This window comes from Pseudopipra pipra, chromosome 26 (genome assembly GCF_036250125.1).
Source record: "Pseudopipra pipra isolate bDixPip1 chromosome 26, bDixPip1.hap1, whole genome shotgun sequence".
In the NCBI taxonomy this organism is placed as follows: domain Eukaryota; kingdom Metazoa; phylum Chordata; class Aves; order Passeriformes; family Pipridae; genus Pseudopipra; species Pseudopipra pipra.
The window spans coordinates 6,022,928-6,044,221 of NC_087574.1; the positions used below are offsets into that span (position 1 = coordinate 6,022,928).

The 21,294-nt window shown below is 53.8% G+C and overlaps 2 protein-coding genes and 1 non-coding gene across 3 annotated transcripts in view; 2 read left to right on the forward strand and 1 right to left on the reverse strand.

The window, feature by feature from the left end:
- The window catches only part of SNF8 (SNF8 subunit of ESCRT-II), a 104,618-nt gene that overhangs the window by 40,257 nt on the left and 43,067 nt on the right, over positions 1-21,294 (reverse strand). The gene's annotated exons all lie outside the window — the stretch shown is intronic.
- Positions 4,464-5,791, forward strand: IGF2BP1 (insulin like growth factor 2 mRNA binding protein 1). The gene is made up of 3 exons (XM_064636275.1): positions 4,464-4,739; positions 5,343-5,477; positions 5,665-5,791. Exons 1-3 carry the CDS (start codon positions 4,465-4,467, stop codon positions 5,789-5,791), a joined length of 537 nt encoding a protein of 178 aa, XP_064492345.1. The 5' UTR covers position 4,464.
- Positions 19,578-19,649, forward strand: TRNAQ-UUG (transfer RNA glutamine (anticodon UUG)). The gene has a single exon. It is a non-coding gene; the product is annotated as a tRNA-Gln (tRNA).

Consider the following 21,294-nt stretch of genomic DNA (forward strand, 5'->3'; position numbering starts at 1 on the left):
CAGAATCGGGGAGGGGGGATTGGCGAGGCCATAAATGGCTCTTTTCTCTCCATGGCACGCTGGATTCCGGTCACGTCCGTGCCGAGCACGTGCGCTGCCCGGGCAGATGCTCCCGGCAATCCGGAGAAGTTTCCGTGGCAGGGGTGGGCGGTGGGGAGACCTCCGGGGCTTCCTCTGTCACTTCCAATCCCTTTGACCCTCCCTGGGCTCCCACATTCCTCGCATTCTGAATTTCTTGATCTCTCTCTCTCTGGTGGGGTTTGGGATGGGGATTAGCCTGGAAAGGAGGGATCTGGTTTCAGAGCCTCCTATTCCCCCTTTCCTTCCTGCAGTTCCCTCCCCCCACCCCCGGACATGCTGGGATTTGGAGGGTTGGGTTGGTTTCTTTTTCCTCATCCACCTGGTTTGCATCTGTAGCAACGACAAAGTTGGTGTTTCAGAGCCTCCCCTGTGGCTGAGCTGGAAAATCTCATTTTTTTTTTTTGAGCTTTGTTTTGAATTTTAGAGGGGAGAACCCCCCCAAATCCAGCCCTTCCCTCCCTCCGGTCTGAACCTCCGGGAAATCTTCGGTGTCCTGGGGAAATGTCACCTCTGGTTTTGTTGGAAGCCAACTGGCCAGGCCTTTTTTGGGGTTTGGATGTGTGAGGGGGTGCTCGAGGCAGCTGCTTTCACCTCAGAGGGTGAGGGGGATGAGGAGCAATCCTTATCCTCAATCACAGGGATGGCTTTGGGCCCTTCCATGCTGGATGATTCCTCCTCGTGGACAGGAGAGCTGAAGTTGTGTGATTAGAAAATAATGACCCAGAACCTCATTTTATCCCTTTTCTTTGGATTATTTCCCGTGTTTATTCACCCTTTGGATTCAAAGCTGGGTCTGTGTTGGGGTCTGAGGGTGTTCACCCCACATGGAGCTGCCTGCCGTGGCTGTGACATTTACCTTCCTTTTCTTTAGGCATCTGAAAAACCAGGAGTTTTGGCTATTCCCCCAAAAAAAAGAGGCCAGGGAGGGGTAGCAGCCATCCCTGGGGGGCTGGCACTGTTGGCAGCACAAAGCTGCATCTGTGGGCACCCAAAGGGGGGATTTTGGGGGGGATTTGGGGTGTCCAGCGGCACGGCGGGTGCGGGTGCCACGGGATGATCCCACGGGATGATCCCACGGGATGATCCCAGGGCTGCTCTCAGCTGTCTCCAGCAGCTGCTCCGTGGGGGGTCAGGGGGGAAACGACACCCCCGGGGCAAACCTGGCACCGGGATTATAAAGAGAGTTTCTATTTTGGGAAAAGCGAGGTTGGGAAGAGCCGAAAGTGTGAGTGGAGGAGCAACCTGAGCCCACCCCGGGGGAAGGAGCCGGGTTGTCCATGCCTTGGTTCCCCCCGGAGCCCATCCAGCCCCTCAGCTGGGTTTTGGGATGTGGGAGGGATGCTCCCGTTGTCCCAGGGCTCATCCCTCTGCTGAGGGAAGGCACAGCTCCCTGTTTGCTTTCTAATCTTTCTGTTCAATCTGGGAACAGCCTCTGCCTTTCCAGCCACTGGGGCTCTTCCCAGTGCCAAAGGTCTGGGGGGGGATAGTTGGGAATTTTCTTCTGGGAGAACCTGCAGCACAAACCCATCCCTGGCTGGGCTGGGTGTGACCAGCCCAGAGCCACCAGAACCCCTGGGAATGCAGGGAGACACAAAGCTTGGTCAGATCCACCAGGATGGACACACTTGGGCCCCTAAATCCACTTTTTAATCACTTCTCCTTCATTCCAGGAGCCGGAAAATCCAGATCCGGAACATCCCCCCCCAGCTGCGATGGGAGGTAAGAGGGGCGAGCGGGCAGGACCGGATCAGATTTAGGGCCTAATTCCCCCCCTCCAGGTTTCTGTACTTGGGATTAAAGTCAGTGTTCCCTTTCCTTTGTCATTAATTGGGTCTAATTATACAAGCCCGTTGCTTGTTTCTCTCCCATTACAGGGGTAAAATCGAGGGATAGAGGCGACGTAAGCGACACCACCAAAAATCCCCATTAATACCCGGGTTTTATGATTTATCTATTGTACAGGGAACAAAATGGATCCTTTCTTCCCGCTGCCTGCTGGGACTTTTCCCTGACTCTCTCTTCCCCCCCCGCTGGCTCCGAGGCCCCTTGGTCCAGCATCCCGGGGCAGGCAGGAGCTTCCCTCATCTAATTGCTTGTGAAATCTTAATGACCAGACAGCTGCCTCGCAGGGATGGGCTGCGTCCCCCTGATCAGCCCTGACAATCCCGGGGTAAAGCGGGTCTGTTTTCCCCCCTCTGCCTCCCGCAGGTTTTGGATGGTTTGCTGGCCCAGTACGGCACCGTGGAGAGCTGCGAGCAAGGTGAGGCTGCAGGAGGAAAAGCTGAGTCTGGGGGGTTAATTTTTTTACCCCGGATCTTTTTCTTTTTTTTTTTTGGGGAGGGGGAGGATGGACACGTGGTTTTCCCTTTGTCAGCAGGCTGAGGATGTCAAGAGGTCTCAGCCTGGTGGCTGAGGCATTTTTCTGTGTGTGTGTGTGTGTGTGTGTTCCCTGTTTTCCCAAAGATGAGTCCGTGGGGTGGGTTTGGGGGCAGCACAAGTGGCTGTTCCCACCCCGGGCGCTGGGTCAGCATCATTCCCGGCGCTCTGGGAAGGTGCCGGATGCTCTCCCGAGGCACCGGGGGCTCTCTGGCTCTGCTCAGCAGATTTTATCTCAGCCTCTGCCGCTGAGCACTCCAGGGGAGAGGTTTAATGTCGCCCCCGGGATGTTTAATGGGAATAGAGTTACCACAACCCGCTTGGAAACGGAAAGGGGGGCTCGGAGGAGCTCCTGGGATCGTCCCCGGGCTCCAGAGAGGGCTGGGCTGGGGTTGGTTTGGTGGCTTTGCCACAGAGCACAGGGGTGGGTCAGCATCCTCTGAACAACCAGGAGGGTCTGCAGTGCCCAGGGTGGATCAGCACCTTCTGAACAACCAGGAGGGTCTGCGGTGCCCAGGGTGGGTCTGAGCCTCTGGATAAAACAACCAGGAGGGTCTGCGGTGCCCAGGGTGGGTCTGAGCCTCTGGATACAACAACCAGGAGGGTCTGCAGTGCCCAGGGTGGATCAGTATCCTCTGATCAACCAGGAGGGTCTGCGGTGCCCAGGGTGGGTCTGAGCCTCTGGATACAACAACCAGGAGGGTCTGCAGTGCCCAGGGTGGGGCTGAGCCTCTGGATACAACAACCAGGAGGGTCTGCAGTGCCCAGGGTGGGTCTGAGCCTCGGGATGCTCCTCTCCTCCTCTCCCCCCAGGGAAAAAGCTGTTGGCAAGTCCCCCAGAGGGGATTTATCCAAGCAGGGGCTCGTCTGAGGGGTCTCTGGGCTTTTTTGGGAGGGCTCTGGTCCTTGGTTTTGTGCTGCCTCTCCAGCTCCTGCCCCTGTCTCCCGCAGTGAACACGGACAGTGAGACCGCCGTGGTCAACGTCACCTACGCCAACCGGGAGCAGACCAGGCAGTGAGTGCCCCCATCCCTCGGGAATTCTGCCCTCCCTGCCACAGCTCTGGCCCCTTCCCTGCCTGCAGAAAACAGGACTTCCCGTGCTGTGAGCCAGATTACCCCCAGATTCCTAAATTCTGGCTAAAAATGAGGCAAATCTTTGCGGACACCCCCGTGCTCTGGTTTGTTTTCCTTCACCTTCAGATGGATTTCCAAGTTTTTGGGCTTCTCTTGGGGGTTCAGAGTGTAAAACTGTAACTTTTTGCTCGAGCAAAAGCGGAGATTTCCTTGGGCTTCAGTGATTTCGGGAGTTGTGTCCCCAGAAAAGGGGGGACCAAACATCAGACCAGAGACCCGGCAGCACGTGTGTTCTCTCTGTCAAAGGGAGGCTCGCAGCTCCCTTCCCTGCTTTTTCCTCCCCCAGGGATGCACGGGCTTCATCCAGCGGCTTTCCCTGGTTCCTTCATGCCCTGCAGGGAAAAATCTCAGTTCAGCAAGCTTTAGTTTTGTTTCGGTTTTTTTTTTTCGGGTAATTTGGGGTGTTTTTTGCAAGAGTTGTGAGTCCCCGACCGCGCTGTGGAGCCGGGGAGGTTTCCCGGAGCTGCGGGAGAGCCGTGACCAAACCAACCCCCGGCCTTGCTCTTGCTGCCAGCCCCATCTACCGACAGCTCTCGGCCCCTGCACCCCCGAATTCCTGCCGGGAGAGGGATTCGAGGCACCGGGCAGAACCCACAACGTGCAGGGGACGTGGGAATCGCTCCTTGCACAGTCCCGTTCTTGCCTCCTTCACCTGGGGGGGGTTTCCCTCGGGATATTTGGGCTCACCCAAAGTCCCTCTGGGTGCCAGGTCCTCCCAGCGCTGGGGGTGTTCCTGCACCAGGGAAGGTTTGGTTTGGGGTTGAGCTCATCCCGGGAGGGACCCGCAGCCCGGGGGGGACCTGCAGCCCAGGGGGGACCTGCAGCCCAGGGGGGACCTGCAGCCCAACCCTTCCTCCCTCCCCAGAGCCATCATGAAGCTGAACGGGCACCAGCTGGAGAACCACGCGCTCAAGGTCTCCTACATCCCGGACGAGCAGTCGGTGCCGGGGCCGGAGAACGGGCGCCGGGGGGGCTTTGGGGCCCGAGGGGCCCCCCGACAGGGCTCCCCCGTCTCCGCGGGGGCCCCGGTGAAGCAGCAGCCCGTGGACATCCCCCTGCGGCTGCTGGTGCCCACCCAGTACGTGGGGGCCATCATTGGCAAGGAAGGGGCCACCATCAGGAACATCACCAAGCAGACCCAGTCCAAGTGAGTCCCTTCTCCCACCCTCGTTGCTCTCACAGGGATTAAGATGCTGGCTTGGGGTTTTTTTGGGAAATGGGTTGTTCAGGGCCCAGGGCTGTGTGTCCAGGAGCCACCCCCCTGCTCTCTGCCCCAGCCAGGCTCTCTGGCTGCTCTTCCCTCGGAATCTCCCTCTGCCAGGGCTGGGATGGGGCCCAGCCAGGCTCCTTTAATGGGATTTGTTGAACTCCCCCCCTGTGCTCGAGGGTTTGGCCCCTGAGCTCATGTTGGCCACGGCTCTGGTCCCCCAAGGAAGGCCTTATCTGGGATGTGGGGTGATGGACAGCCCACCCTGTCCCCAGGCACGTGTCTGTTCCACCCCTTAATCGCTCCTGTGGCTTAAAATAAATAGATGCTGGTGCCTTATTTGGAATGGGGGGATTGGAGCCCCTGAGCTCTGCACCCACGGGGAATGTCGAGCCAGGATTTGCCCCTCCTGCCCTCCCTGGGTGCAGATGTAAGCCCAGAGCGGGGTGTGAGCTCCGGGCTCGCAGGGGGAGCGGAGCAGCCGGTGCTCCTGGCCTTGGGGAGCCACGGAGCCGCTTCCCAGCTCCCATCCCGCCCTCCCAGGATCGACGTGCACCGGAAAGAAAACGCGGGGGCCGCAGAAAAAGCCATCAGCATCCACTCCACCCCCGAGGGCTGCTCTGCTGCCTGCAAGATGATCCTGGAGATCATGCAGAAGGAGGCGAAGGACACCAAGACGTAAGGATGTCCCACGGGTGTCCCTTCCCTGGGCTCTGTGCTGCTCCCACAGGGGCAGGAGCTTTGTCCTGGGGGACTCCAGGCAGCGGGATTCCAGCTCCCCTCATCCCTCTGCACCAAACAAACCCCTCCTCCTCTGGCTGCCCTGGTCCTTCACGTTGGGTTTTCCCCCTGTTCCTCTCCCAAGGGCCGACGAAGTGCCTCTGAAAATCCTGGCCCACAACAACTTCGTGGGGCGCCTGATCGGCAAAGAGGGGCGGAACCTGAAGAAGGTGGAGCAGGACACGGAGACCAAAATCACCATCTCGTCGTAAGGCTCCTGTTCCCTTCGAGGGGGGAACCAGGGCAGAACTTCCACAGCCCGGGGCAGGATGGGGAGGACGAGGAGGAGGCGGGGGATGAGTGGGCAGAGATGCTTTAGTGCCCAGAGCTCTCTGGAAAGACCTTGGTGTTATATTTTCTGTATTCCCCTCCCCATCCCTCTGGTGTCCCCTCTCCATCCCTTCAGTGTCCCCTCTCCATCCCTTCAGTGTCCCCTCTCCATCCCTTCAGTGTCTCCTCCCACCCCTTCAGGGCTGTAGAGCTCAGCCCAGGCTGGTTTGATGGCCAGGACTGGAGTTTTGCTCTTAAATCCCGCTTTTGGGGAAGGTAGAGTGGCCTTCCCAGTGCAAACCACGGTGCTGGGCCCTGCCCTGAGCGTGGCAGTGGCACCCCATGTCCTCAGCACCTCAGTGGGACCCCTTGGAAGGGCTGGAGGTCCTGATGGAGCAGGGGCTCGGTGCTGACACTCCTTCCCACCAGCTTGCAGGACCTGACCCTGTACAACCCCGAGAGGACCATCACGGTGAAGGGCTCCATCGAGAACTGCTGCAAGGCAGAGCAGGAGATCATGAAGAAAGTGAGGGAAGCCTACGAGAACGACGTGGCTGCCATGAGTGTGAGTGGGGTCCCTCCTGCCCCGGCTGCCAGGAGCCCTCTGGGCTGGTGCCCTGACAAAAGCAACACCCTCTTCTCTCCTCAGTTACAATCCCACCTCATCCCTGGCCTTAACCTGGCTGCTGTTGGCCTCTTCCCTGCCTCCTCCAACGCGGTGCCTCCACCACCCAGCAGCGTCTCGGGGGCCGCCCCGTACAGCTCCTTCATGGTAGGTGACCCCTGGGCAGCTCCAGCCGCTCCTGCCTCCAGCTCAGGGCTGTCTCCCGCAGGGAGAGGAGCTGTGGGATGGCCAGTGAGCCTCCAGCACTCCCTGCTGCCGGCAGCTCCAGCATGGGAGCGGGGTCTGGGTCCTTAATCCCTTGAGAAGGTGCTTGGCCCCCACGGGGTCTGCTGGTGGCTCAGCCAGCCCTGCGCCCTTGGGAGCGCTGTGGGTGTCAGTGGGGCTCGAAGGGTGACATCGAGCCCTGAGTGGTGACACTGAGCCCTGGGTGGTGACACTGAGCCCTGGGTGGTGACACTGAGCCCAGGGTGGTGATGGTGAGCCCTGAGTGGTGACACTGAGCCCTGGGTGGTGACACTGAGCTCTCCCTGCCATCCCTGCAGCCCCCGGAGCAGGAGACAGTGCACGTGTTCATCCCCGCCCAGGCGGTCGGGGCCATCATCGGCAAGAAGGGCCAGCACATCAAGCAGCTCTCCCGGTTCGCAAGTGCCTCCATCAAGGTAGGGCTGCCCTGGGGGGGACCCGCCCTCCGCCACCACCTCCCCAAGAGAGGGAGCGTTTCTCCCGGGAAACCCACCCAAAACCCACCCAAACCACCTCGGTGGGGCCGGGGCCGACGCTGCGATGTCACCCCGTGTCTGTCCCTCTGCAGATCGCCCCTCCGGAGACGCCGGACTCCAAAGTGCGCATGGTCGTCATCACGGGCCCTCCAGAAGCCCAGTTCAAGGTTCTCCCCGTGCTGCCAACACCCCGGGGGGCTTGGGGGGTCCCTCTGTGCTGCCCTGGGCAGCTGGGAAGGGAGGAGCGGGGTGGGGACCCCGATGTTGAGCCCCCCCAGTGTGCAGCCGGGTAAACCCGGGATCAGCTCTCCCGGGGGCTGAGCTGGCTGGAAACTCCAAGGACCTGGGATTTTGTGGGATGCTGTCCCAGCCCGGGTCCCGGGGATGGAGCTCACTGAGCTGGGGGGGACAAGCAGGGGTGGGACATTTTTGGGTGGTGCCTGACACCGTGCTCCACCCCTTCCACAGGCACAGGGCAGGATTTATGGGAAGCTGAAGGAGGAGAACTTCTTCGGGCCGAAGGAGGAGGTGAAGCTGGAGACGCACATCCGCGTGCCCGCCTCGGCCGCGGGAAGGGTCATCGGCAAAGGCGGCAAGACCGTGAGCTGGGCCGGGGGACGGGACAGCCCGGGACGGAATTCCTGGGGGGACGGCTGGGGTTTCACGGAAGGACTCATCCCTTTTCTTTTACCCCTTCCCCGAAGGTCAACGAGCTGCAGAACCTGACGGCAGCCGAGGTGGTGGTGCCGCGGGACCAGACCCCTGACGAGAACGAGCAGGTCATCGTCAAGATCATCGGGCACTTCTACGCCAGCCAGGTACGGCCCCAGAGCCCCGGCCCCAGAGCCCCAACCATGGCCCCAGAGCCCCGGCCCCAGAGCCCCAACCACGGCCCCAGAGCCACGACCACGGCCCCAGAGCCACGACCACGGCCCCAGAGCCACGGCCACGGCCCCAGAGCCACGGCCCCAGAGCCCCAGAGCCACGGCCCCAGAGCCCCAGCCACGGCCCCAGAGCCACGGCCACGGCCCCAGAGCCCCAGAGCCACAGCCCCAGAGCCCTGGCCACGGCCCCAGAGCCCTGGCCACGGCCCCAGAGCCCCGACCACGGCCCCAGAGCCCCGACCACGGCCCCAGAGCCACGGCCACGGCCCCAGAGCTCCTGCTCTGCCCTGGGGGGTTCTCCAGCGTGTCCATCCCAGGGTATCCTCCCGTGGGAGTTCTCTCCATGCCTGGCCGGGGGTGTTTGTGGGGGGGTTTGTGGGATGGTGGGGGAGCAGGGAGAGCTGTGGGAGTGGGAGCACACACAGAGTGTGACCTCCCAAACCCGAATTCTGGAGGGGAAAAAACCCCCTAAAAATAGGACAGGAATGGATTTCCAGGAGCCATTTCCAGGAGCTGTCGCCCAGCCCAGGGAAGTGGGGGATGCTCCATCCCTGGAGGTGTTTAAGGACAGACTGGATGTGGCATCAGTGCCATGGGCTGGGAACCACGGCGGGGTTGGATCGAGGGTTGGACTGGATGATCCCGGAGGTCCCTTCCAGCCCAGCTGACCCTGTGATCCCCACGGTGTCATTCCCAGATGGCTCAGCGCAAGATCCGGGACATCCTGGCGCAGGTGAAGCAGCAGCACCAGAAGGGGCAGAGCGGGCAGACGCAGGCACGCAGGAAATAGGAGCGGCGGCCACGGCGGCGGGACCGCGGCAGGAGCGGGGCCGGGGCTGAGAGGGGCTGGGATCAGTGACCGAGCACGGACGGGACCTTTTCACTAATCTGCAGCACTAAAGGCAGTTTGATTGATTGATTGATTGATTGATTGATTGGCTTCCAAGGCAGAGGGGCAGGGAAGGGACCATCGGAGCCCTTCGGAGCTCCACAGCTACTTAAATGGGCACGAGGGGCTGAGGGGACACAGAGGGGCCGTGCTGGGGACACAGTGGTGGTCAGTGTGGCCACCAGGTCCCCTTCTGGGCCACCACGTCCCCCTGTGGGCCACCACGTCCCCCCGTGGGCCACCATGTCCCCTGTGGTGGGAGCAGCACTTGCCCCCTCATTTAAGTAGCCTCTGGAGGTCCCGTCCCAGCCGAGCCCTCCCTCCCTCCTTCCCCGGGGCTGGTGGATGTTCCCCGAGCAGCAGAGACCCTTTGGAGCATTTCTTTTGGATTAGGGTTGTTTTTTTTTTTCCTGGCTTATTTTTTGGCCTATTTTTGGTCATTTTCTTATTTTGGTTTTTTTTTCCCCCTCTATTTTTTTTTAAAATTTTTATTCCCTTTTTTTAGTTCCCTATTTTTTATTTTTATTCTCTATTTTTTTATTCCCTATTTTTGAATTTTTTATTTTTATTCCCTATTTTTTTATTCCCTATTTTTGAATTTTTTATTTTTATTCCCTATTTTTTATTCCCTATTTTTGAATTTTTTATTTTTATTCCCTATTTTTTTATTCCCTATTTTTGAATTTTTTATTTTTTATTCCCTATTTTTTATTTTTATTCCTTATTTTTCATTTTTTTAATTTTTATTCCTATTTTTTATTTTTATTCTCTATTTTTAATTTTTATTCCCTATTTTTTAATTCTCTATTTTTATTTTTTATTTTTAATCCCTATTTTTTATTTTTATTTTCTATTTTTAATTTTAATTCCCTATTTTTTAATTCTCTATTTTTATTTTTACTCCCTATTTTTTATTTTTATTCTCTATTTTTAATTTTAATTCCCTATTTTTTAATTCTCTATTTTTTTAATTTTTATTCCCTATTTTTTTATTTTTATTCCCTATTTTTTATTTTTATTCCCTATTTTTCACCAAACCAGCCCCAAAAGGCCTGTGATCCCTGGGACCTCTGCACCTCTCCAGCCTCATTCCAGTGGGATTGGCAGGATCAGTGGATTATTCCTCCCTCCCTGGAGTGCCTTGGGAAGCCTCCCAAGCCAGGAGAACACCTCCATTTCCTGGGATTTTGGTTTTTTTCCTGAATGTTTCTTTTCAGTTTAGGTTAGTTGAAAGGATTTTTTTTTTTTTTTTGAATTTTTGGAGTTTTTTCGAAGCCTATGAAATAATGGCAGAAATGGGACACGGGACAGTTTTCCTCCTTTTCCTCCTTTTTTTCCCTGGGGAGGTGAGAACCTGTCCTGGGGACAAGGCCGGGAAGGGAAGGGCTGAGGGAGTGGCTTTGGCTTTTCCCTCCTCCCTTCAGGAACGGGAAGAAACCACCACCAAAAAAAAAAGAAAAAAAAAAAAAAGAGAAAAAAAAGGCAAAAAAAGTCCCTTTTTGGTAGGAAACCCGGGATTAATGCTCATCTCCTGAGTAATCAATGGGAACTCCGTGCAGAAGGGTCTGGGGGGCCGAGGGGTGCAGAATTCCCCAGGGAATGTTTAAGGAGCAACTCACCTGAACGTCCCTGGGGCCATTTATGTCTCCCCCCCCCTCCAAATCTCTCCAGGTGGGGTGGAAAAAAAACCCTCTTCCTGAAATTGGGCACATTTTTCTTATGAGCTGATAAAGAGATATATTTTTTTTCACTATTTAATGATGGTGAATCCCCCCCCAGACACACCCCCCTCCCTTCTGCAGGAAAAGCTGTTCCCACGAGACAACCCCAAAAACAAAAGGGCTGTGAGATGGTCACTGATTCCCGAGACAACCCCAAAAACAAAAGGGCTGTGAGATGGTCACTGATTCCCGTCACTCTTAACGGATTTCACACCTGAGGGAGGTTTTTAAGGGTCTGGTTTGGATGTGGAGCAGTTTGGGAAGGGTCAGGAGCTGCTGCTGCCTCCCCCGGGCAGGGAAGGTCTCGTCTCCAGCTCCAGCTCCGGCTTTTCTGCGGCAAATCCAGCCAAAAACAGGGATTTTCTTTCCCCCCCAGATCAGAGCAGGAGGGTGGGAAAGCAAAAAGAAAATATTCGGGATGATTTTGAAGGAGGGGGCGACGCTGGATCCGTGGGATCAACCCCCCTGGGCGGGGGGGAGCCAACTCCAGGCTGAAAATTTGGAATTTGGAACCAAACTGGCACTGATGCTTTTGCTGTTGGCTCAGAGGAGACCAGCCCTTCCCAGCAGAGTCCCCGGGAGCATCCCTAAAAAACCACAAAATCAGGAGAGCAGGGGTGGGGAAGGAGAGGGGGCAGCAGGTCCTGTCCCGGGATCCCAGGGGAGGGGGGCAGAGCCGGGGATTGCTGTGCTGTGAGAGATGAGAGAGAGAGAGAGAGAAAAAAACCATAAAAAAACAAAGAAAGGAAAAAAAAAACCACAAAAAAAAGAGGAGAAAAGAAAAAAAAAAAAGCTACCTCAAGGTATGAAGTTACCTCAGCAATTGATTATTTTTTTGTTTTGTTTTGGTTTGGTTTTGTTTTTGTTTTTTTATTTTTCTTTTGTTTTGTTTCGTTTTGGTTTTTTTTTTCGGGGGGCTTGCTGATATTTTATATAAAAGCTGATAGTCTTGAATATTTTATTTTTTTAATGAAAAGAGAAGTTAAGTTTCATAATTTCTTGTGAGCCAGGAGTTATGTGCAGGTAACCAGGTGTTATGAGCTCTCTATGGAGAACGACAGGAATTCCAGACATAGTGGAAAAGATGGCAGCAGCTTCTATATTTGGATATTTTTTGGTTTTGGCCTTTTCAAGCCAGCTGATGAATTCCACCACACCACAAGAGCTGTCAGATGTCGCGACTCTTCGAGACCTCGGGCAAATTGGAGAACCCACCAGTTGGAAAAACTTAATTTCTTTCCTTTTTTTTTTTTTTTTCCTCATTTTTTTTTTCCTTTTTTTTTCTTTTTTTTTTTTTTTTTGGTGTAATTTAAATCGGAGTTGAGGGGGGGGGGGAAGAGAAAAAAAACAAAAAAACAAAAAAAACCACACAAAAAAAACCAAAACCCACCGAACCAAATCCTGCCGCTGGCTGAAAGGCTTTTCTCAAATCCATCTCCAGCGAGAAATCCACGGATTCCAGAGCTCTGGGAACCAGAAATCTTCCACTCCCGGGCTGTGAGGGCAGCATTGACTATGCAAAGTGGGGTTACAGGGGTTTGCTGGTATTTAAACCACACCAGCTCAGGCGATTTATTTTCAAGCTACTCGGAAGCCATATATATATATATGTATTTATATATATATATATATTTCTATATTTATATGTATCCCAGAACCCAAACGATCCGACCTCCCGTGGCTGCCACGGGGGCGGCGTCGAACCATCTTCTCCACTATGATGCTGTGAAAATATTTTACAAAGAGATTTTTTTGCCTCCGTTTTACCGAGGGAAGAAAGAAAAAAAAAATTTAAAAAAAACCAAACAAAAAGAAAAAAAATTAAAAAAAAACACAAAAAGAAAAACAAAAAGAAAAAAAAGGCAATTTAAATAATTTAAAAAAAAAAGAAAAAAACCTTTAAAAAAAAAAAGAAAAAAGTGAGAAGGAGAGAGAGAGAGAGAGAAATTAGTGCATTAGTGGGAGCCAATTTTTTTTTTATATAAACGCACATCGAGGGGAGGGAGAGAGAGAGAGAGGACAAATCCCACCCTGAGGATGGAGGGGGATGAGCCTCTCCCTGCTCCCAAATGTTCACAGGGTGTTTTTTGGGTTTTTTTTGTAAAAATCATCCCATTTGCTATTTTTTTTTTTTTTTTTTTTTGCTGTACCTGCAGGAAAATTCAATTGCTCCAGTGCTGGGGGGGGGGAAAAGAAAAAAAAATCCAAAATTCCGTGGTGACAAAGGGAATTTGGTGCTGCTGTTCCCGTCCCACCGCCCCTCAGCTCCTCCCCTCCGGAATGTTTGGGATGGGAGGAGCGTGGGATCCCCCCAGGGGAGGCCCCGACCCTTTATTCCCATCAGTCCCTTTATTCCCATCAGTCCCTTTATTCCCCTCAGTTTGGGGTGAAAGGAGCGGGAATTGGGGCCTGGCAGCTCCCGCCCCTCGGGCCGGTGGGACAGGGGCTTCCATGGCTTTTCCTCCATTTCCTTGGATTTTATTTTTATTTTAGGGAGACTGGCATTTGTCCTAGGGAAAAAACAAACCAACAAACAAATGGTGTAACACTTGACCCCTCTGGCTCTCCCCTCGTTCTGTTCCAGCCTCGCGTTCGGACAGCGGCGAGTTGGGAATTCGGGGCTTTTCCCACAGAAAGCGGCTTTTTTTTGGGAACCGAGGGACAAAACACAAGGAAACAAAAGTCCCACCAGCTCCCAAGATCTGGTCGCTGCAGGGACCCGAAATCTGGCGGTTCAGGGAAATCCTTGGTGCTTTTCCCCCACCCTCGATCCGGTCCCTGCCGCTGGAATTCGGGAGCGAGCGGCCGGTGCTGTTTGGGTTTTTTTAGGGGGAATCCCGTTGTTTTCCCGAGGGAAGTTGTTTATCTGTAAAGTGATTTGCAGTAAGGAAGAAGCCCCCGAGCATCTCCCGTCTTTCTCTGGAGCCACAGTGAGCTGGGAAGAGCGAGAGGAGGGATGAAGTGGGATCCCGGGTGGGAGCGAGATGGATCCAGCCTGGAATGAACGAGCGGGGGAAAATTCCCTAGGGAGCCCCAAAAGCAGCAGGAAGGATCCCCAGCCCTGCAGCAGCTCCTTTGTCCTCTCTTTGTGCCAACAGAAGGTCATTTAGGGGAGCCCAGAATTGAGGGATGAGCGGCGCCGCCGGCTCCGTGTTTTTCTCCCGGCAGGAATAATTCGGGTTTATTTTTTTCCTTGGAGTTTTTCCCCCCCGTGAACCAGGAGCAGCCCCAGCCCTGCCCCATCCCGGGGGGTCCGTGGGGTGAGGAAGGACGCGGAGCTCTCAGTTTGGGGCAGGTGTTGGGAGGAGGCTCCGGGCAGGAGCGGGAACAGCGCCCGGAATTCCTGCTGGATGCTGGAGGAGCCGGAGGCAGAGCCGGCGCTCCTGCCACGGGGCAGGAAGGAAAGCAAAGCACTTCGGGCCTCGGTTTCCCCCTTTTCTGGGAAGGACGCTGCTCTCCTGATTCCCAGGGATGAGGATGAAGAAATTCCCCCCTTGGAAGCGCTCGGTGCCGTATCCCGGGAGAGCCTCGGATTTGGGGTCCACCTCGGAGTCTCCTCGTGCCATCCAGCTGCAGAACAAGGAAAGGAAAGGATCCCAAATCCCAGCTGCCGTTTCTTCTCTTCCGAGCTCTGCCACTTTCCCGGGCCCTGAGAACATCCCTGGATTCAGCAGCGGGATCCTGCTCCCTCCCCTCCCCGGATCCCGGCCGAGAAGCGTGGAATGGTTTTCTGGAATCAAACCAGAGGGAAACCCCTTGTAAATACTGCAAAGAGAACTGGCTCCGAGTCACAGCTGGTGTTTCCTGGGCATTACTCGGGTTTGGGTTTGGCTTTATTTTTTATTTTTTTTTTAGCGCTTAAAAAAAACCCAAAAAGGACAAAAAGAAAAAAGGCAAAAAAAAAAGAAAAGCAGTAAAAGTAGTTAATCAGTGCCAGGGAAAAAACCTCTTTTTATTTTTTTTTTTTAATTTCTAGCTCCAACTTTGAGAGTTTTTGTTTTTAGACTCCGAGAGGATCCATCAGAAACGCAGACTTGCTCTGAGACAGTTGAAGACATTTCCTTAATTTAATTCCTTTCGGTCTCCCCTCCCTGTCCCTGCTGCTCCACACAACGCAGGCTTTTGGATATTTTTGGAATTTTCTCATTTTCAGAGGAGGTTGTGGATTTTTGTTTTTTTTTCTGGGGAGGGGGTCTGATTTATTTTCTTCAGGTTTTTTTAATTCCTTTTTTTTCCCGCCGTAGCTGTTTTTGGTTTCTGTTTGGCTGGACTGGGTGTGATCCTGTGAAAGGCGGTTCCTCCCCAGAGGGCACGGAGGGATTTGAGCCTCCTGGGGCTGTGCCCTGAGCACAGCTGGGATTTTTCCCGGGGTTTCAGCCGGGATTTGGCCGTGGATTTGCTCTGGGAGCAGCGATGGGGCAGCAGGAACCAGCGGTGCTTGAGCCTGGGAGGCTTCGGGTGTTGGTTGGTTGGAGCCGGAGCCTGGAATTGGCCTCGGAGCAGCGCTTGGGAATCGCTGGGTGAGGCTGGAATTATCTTGGAATGACCATCAGTGGCTCCACATCACCGTGGGGAGGAGGGATCCTCCCCCTTTCGTCCAGTCAGCCTTTCCTCACGTTTTGGTTTTAATTTATCCCGTGTTTCACTGCTCGGGGACCGTGGAGGAGATTCCAGAGCGGAGCGAGACCGGCTGGAGGCTCTTAAATCGGGAATTTTCTCCTGGAGACCGCGCAGGTGCCGCCAGCTGGACACACACCCGTGCAAACCTCAAACTACCTCAGAGCTGCCGGGGGGCCGGGGATGGCCGGGGGTCCCTCCTCACCCCCCGCTCCGCAGGGATCCTTCCCGGGCAGGGGGCAGGAATTCCGGCATCCCGGCTTTGGGAACCGCTGCCTGCTGCTGGGAGAGGAGGAGGAGCAGAGCTGAGGAAGGCTCTGCAGGATGCCAGGAGGGCACCAGGGTGGGACAGTGCCCGAGCTGGACCCCTGGGAAAGTCAGCGCGGGGCTGGCCCCGGAGTGTGTTTGATCCCAGCTTCCCGGGCGTGGCGGAATCCCTGCAGTTTGTTGTTGGAAGGTGGAATTCCTCGGAGGAGGAGCAGGGTGTGGCAGTGGGATCCTCCTCCAGACAGTGCTGGGATGCTCTGCTGGACCATGGCAGGATGTTCTGCCAAAGTCATGGCAGTGGGATGCGTCGGTGGACCGTGGTGGTGGGATATTCCACTGGACCATGGTGGTGGGATATTCCCTCAGACCGTGGTGGTGGGATATTCCCTCAGACCATGGTGGTGAGATATTCCACCAGACTGTGGTGGTGGGATATTCCATTGGATCACGACGATGGTGGGATGCTGTGCCATCCTCTGCCAGACTGGCGGGCTGTTCCGCGGGCTGGTGGTGGTGGGAAGCTCTGCCATTCCATCCTGGAATGCTCGTCCAGACCGTGGCACTGGGATTCTCGGCTGGTGGGATGTTCCATCCATGGGATGTTCCATCCATGGGATGTTCTGGCAGACCGTGGCACTGGGATTCTCCTCTGGTGGGATGTTCCATCCATGGGATGTTCCATCCATGGGATGTTCTGGCAGACCGTGGCACTGGGATTCTCGGCTGGTGGGATGTTCCATCCATGGGATGTTCTGGCAGACCATGGCACTGGGATTCTCCTCTGGTGGGAGGTTCCATCCATGGGATGTTCTGGCAGACCGTGGCACTGGGATTCTCCTCTGGTGGGAGGTTCCATCCATGGGATGTTCTGGTAGACCGTGGCACTGGGATTCTCCTCTGGTGGGAGGTTCCATCCATGGGATGTTCTGGCAGACCGTGGCACTGGGATGCTCCTCTGGTGGGAGGTTCCATCCATGGGATGTTCTGGCAGACCACGGCACTGGGATGCTCCCCTGGCCCCCGGCACATCCCGTCCCCTCCGGTCACGAACCACGGGCAGGATTTGGGTGCTGTGGATCAGCAGGAGCCAGCTCCCCAAGGGATATTTTCCTTAAAACCGGAATGAATTACAGAATTAACTAATTACAGAATTAGCCTGAGCCCTGGCAGTCGGGATGTGCGACAGCTGAGGCATTTTTTTGGAGCAGTTTGGGAAATGGTCTCTGTGACTCGACACCGGGTCCGGCAGGGAGGAGATTCCCGCTGTTCTGGGGCAGGGAAGGGCTGACCTGGAGCACGGCCCAGCGCTCCCATCACTCGGTGCCTCATCCCGGGAAATCGTTGGGATGGACTGGAAGCAGGGCAGGAAGGAATCCCTAAAATGTCCACCCCTGGCTGAGCGCCCGCTCCCGGCTCGGGGCGGTGGAAGCACCTCCGGATCCACCTCGGGATGGAATTCCTGGGCTCCAGGAGGAATCTGGCCTTAAACCACGACCCCTCCCTGTGGCTCCAGAGGAGGGAAACCCGCCGGGAATGCCGGGGTGTTCCCAGGGCCCGGGATGCCCTCGGGCTCCATCCTGGGCCACCACCTTCTGTATAACCAAGTCAGTTTTGTTTATCTACCTCTTAGCCAATAGGGGAACTCTAGGTAGTGGCGACTCCACGGGCTGTAGTTTAGGGGAAAATTAAAAAAAAAAAAACAAAAAAACTAAAAAAAAAAAAAAAAAAAAAAAAAAAGAAAAGAAAAATTACTCTCTTTTTCCAAAGAAAAATGTTCTTTAAAAATAGAATTTATGGGCTTTCTTTTCACTTTAAAGTGGCCGTTAGTTGGTAAAGCTCCAGACCTCACCAGTCCCAAAATTTTTGGGTTGTGACTGATTTTCTGATCTGTATTTTTATTTTTTTTTTTAATACTCGATCTTCCATGATATTTTTTTTGGGTTTTTTTTGTCGTTGTCCTTTAGAACTTGGAGATTTCCTTCTTCCCTCTCCAATCCACCTCCATCCTCCTCGCTTTTCCCCCCTCCCTGCTCTGGGCTGGGGGGGGAACTGTGGTTGATCATTTTGTCGAGGTTTTATTTTTCCAGTGGGGTTTTATTTTTTTTTTGGGGGGGTGAGGGGGTTTTTTTTTGGGGTGATGGGAGGGCGTGGGGGGTGATGGAGCTGAATTTGGGGTGCTGCATCATCAGCTTGGGGACACCCAGCACCACGTGGGTGCACCCAAAGGTGCTGCTTCTCCAAGACAATTCCAGGCTGTTTAGGTAAAAAAAAAATAAAATGAAATTGTACTTTCTGTGATATTGTTTTTCCTCTTTTCCACCGAATTTTGCCTTTTCCCCCCTCCCTCTCCTCTTGCCTCTTCTAGTCCATGTTCTTTCCGTGTTCCCCTGGCAGGAGGGATGTGGAGTTGGGACTGTGGGTAGATCTGGGCTCTGTTTCTTTTCCAACGAGGATGGGTTTGGGTTTTAATTTCTTTTTTTTTCTTTTTTTTTCTTTTTTTTTTTTTTTTTGCCACAAACCGCTTTATTTCCACTGTTTCCTTTTTAAAAATAAAGAGAAAAAACAGACAGAGAAACAAGCAAAAAAAATGAAGTGTTTGTGTGGTTTTATGGGGCCTGGGGGGAGGAAAAAGGAGAAAAAGAAAGGGGGGGAATAGAGGAAAATGGAGAAATTAAAGGGAAAACAAAGGGTGGAACTGAGGAAAAATTGAGGGGGAAAGAGAAATAAAGGGGGAAGGGTAATAGAGGGGAAAAAAGGGAAAGGGGAATAGAGAAAAAAATGATAGAGGGGGAAATAAAGGGGTGAATTGATGGAGAAGCAGGGAAATAAAGGGCAAATGGAGGGAAAATAAATCAAGGGGGAAAGAAATAAAGGGAATAAAGGAAAAATAGGGAAAAAGGGGAAGAGAGGTGAATAGAGGGGAAGGAAATGGGGGAATAAAGGAAAAAGGAATAAATAAAGGGAACTGGAGGGGGAAATAAAGTGGGGAAATAGAGGGAAAAATAAAGGGGAAAAGAAATAATGGAGATAATAGAGGGAAAGCTGATTAAAAAGGGGAATAGGGAATAAAGGGGGGAAAGAAATACAGAGGGGAAATAGAGGAAAATAAGGGGGGAAATTGGAGAGAAAAAAAATGGGGGGAAGGGGAAAAAACAAATGGGGGAGGAAAAATCGGTGAAATAGAAAACTGGGGAGTAGCGGGGGAAAAAGAAATAAAGGGGTTGAGCAGGAAAAGGGAGAAATAGAGGACAAATGGAGAAATAAAGGGGAACTAGAGGAGAAAAAGTAAAGGGGAGAGTAGGAGGAATAGAGGGGGAAATGAATAAAAAGGGGGAGGTAGGGGAGTTAAATCGAATAGAGGGGAAAATAGAGAAATAAAGAGGAAATAGAGGAAAAATAGACCAAGGGGGAAATAAGCAGAAAAAAATAGATAAAGGGGAAATAGAAGGAAAAGGTGAACTAAAGGGGGAAATAGAGAAGAAAAGGTGAACTAAAGGGGGAAATAGAGAAGAAATAGAAGGGGGAAAGAAATAAAGGGGCAATAGAGAAAAATGGATAAATAAATGGAAAATAGAGTGGAAAATAAGGTAGGAAATAAGAGGAAAATAGGGAAAAGGAGAAATAAACGGGTGCATAGAGAAAGGGAAAATAGAGGAGAAATAGAGGGGAAAAGAGAAATAAGGGGGAAATAGAGGAAAAATGGATAAATATGTGGAAAAATAGAGTGGAAAATAAATAAAGGGGGAAACAGAGGAAAATAGAGACACAAGGAGGGAAAATAAGGAAAAAAAAGAGAGGAGCGAAGCAGGAAATGAGGTGGGAAGAAATAAAGACAGAAATGGGCTCCGAGCGCTGGGGCCGAGGGGCGCGGGCGGCGGCTCGGGGACACCCCCGGGACACCCCCGGGACACCCCCGGGACACCCCCGGATTTTGGGGTGTCCGGGACCCCTCCGGGCCCGGGCGGAGCGATGGAGAGGGCGCGCGGAGCCTCCCGGTACACCCAGCGGTCCCATGGTGTAATGGTTAGCACTCTGGACTTTGAATCCAGCGATCCGAGTTCAAATCTCGGTGGGACCTCGCTTAATTTTTTTTATTTTGTTTTTTTTTTTTTTTTTTTCGGGGGGGGATCCTTTCCTTCTCTTTTCTCCCCTCCCGCTGGCGCGGCGGGAGCGGTGCCGGAGGGGCGGCGGGGGCGGCACCGGGAGCGCAGCTCCCGCACGGGCTCCGCCGCGCTCCATTTTGTTCCTGCGCGCCCGGCGCTTCCTTGCGCAGTGCATTGCGCAGGAGCTCCGCAGTTTCCCGCCTCTGATTGGCTGCGTTGGCTGTCACTCATGTAGACCCCGCGTTTCTATTGGTTGATGAGCGCTTCGCCCCGCCTCCCACCTCGGCAGCCAGGAGCCTTCTGGGGAGTTCGTGCCCTCCGTTTCTTGTCGCTGATTGGCTAAGAGAGATGTCACTCTAGTAATTACGAGTTTGGGAGCGCGCCTCGCCCCTCCTCTCCCCCAGCAGCCCCCTTGGTGGTTTCGAGCCTTCAGCGCGCTCTTGTTTTCCTATCGCTGATTGGCTGATACGGATGTCACTCTAGTAATCCTGTGTTTTTATTGGCTGAGAGCGCGCCTCACCCCGCCTCCCCTCAGCGGCTCGGAGCCTTTGTGGGGGGTTCGAGCCGTCACGGGGGGAGTCGCACTCTTCCTTTTTCATCTCTGGCTGAACGAGCTGTCACTCTCGCAATCCCGTGCTGCTATTGGCTGAGAGCGCCCTTCGCCCCGCCTCCCACTTCAGTCGCCCGTAGCTCTCATGACGGCTCGAGACCTCACGGGGTGGGGCTGTCGCACCTTTTTTATCGCTGATTGGCTATGCGGGCTGTCACTCTGAAAATCTTGCGTTCCTATTGGCAGGGAGCGCGCTTCGCCCCGCCTTCCCCCGTCAGCACCCCCGAGCCCTCGTGGCTGGTTCGAGTCCTCAGGGCGCGTCGCGATCGCTCGTGGGCGCCGAGAGGCCCCTCCTGCTCGTCCTTTAAGCCGCTGCTGCTCCAGTAGCGTCCCGAATCCCTTCAGCAGCGGCTTAGCCGGCTCTGACGCAGGTTTCCAGCCGTTTAGCGTCGATTAACGGGTCAATCCCCTCCGGCCGCGGCCCCATTATCGCCCTGGATTAGGGGCAGCTCAGGCCCCGGTGGATCCGGCCACCTCAGGGCCGTGACAGGAAAGTGCCATTTTCGTACCTAAATGGACTGAAATTGTCTTGGAGCTGCGGTTGGGGGAAGCAGCACCCAAGGGTGCTCCCCAAGTTAATGATGCAGCACCCCAAATTTAGCTGTCCTGCCAGCCCCCAAAAAACCCGACAGAAGCATTAATTCCATCAATGAACAGGTTCTGCCACCCCCGAGAAAACCCCAAGGAAACCATCAAAAACCAGGATTCTGCCATCCCTACCCACCCCCTCCAAAAAATAAAACCATCAACTCCATCAAAAAAACAGGATTCTTCCAACTCTCAAAAAAAAAAAAAAAATACCCAATAAACCCATAAACTCCATCAAAAAACAGAATTCTACCGCCCCCCCAAAAAACCCCAACAAAGCCACCAAAAAATAGAATTCTGCCACCTCAAAAAAAAAATGCAAAAAAAAAAAAAATCAAAAAATGTGATTTTTCCACCCCTCCAATAAAAAAAAAAAATAATCAACAAACGTAATAAAATCCAGGATTCTTTCACACACACCC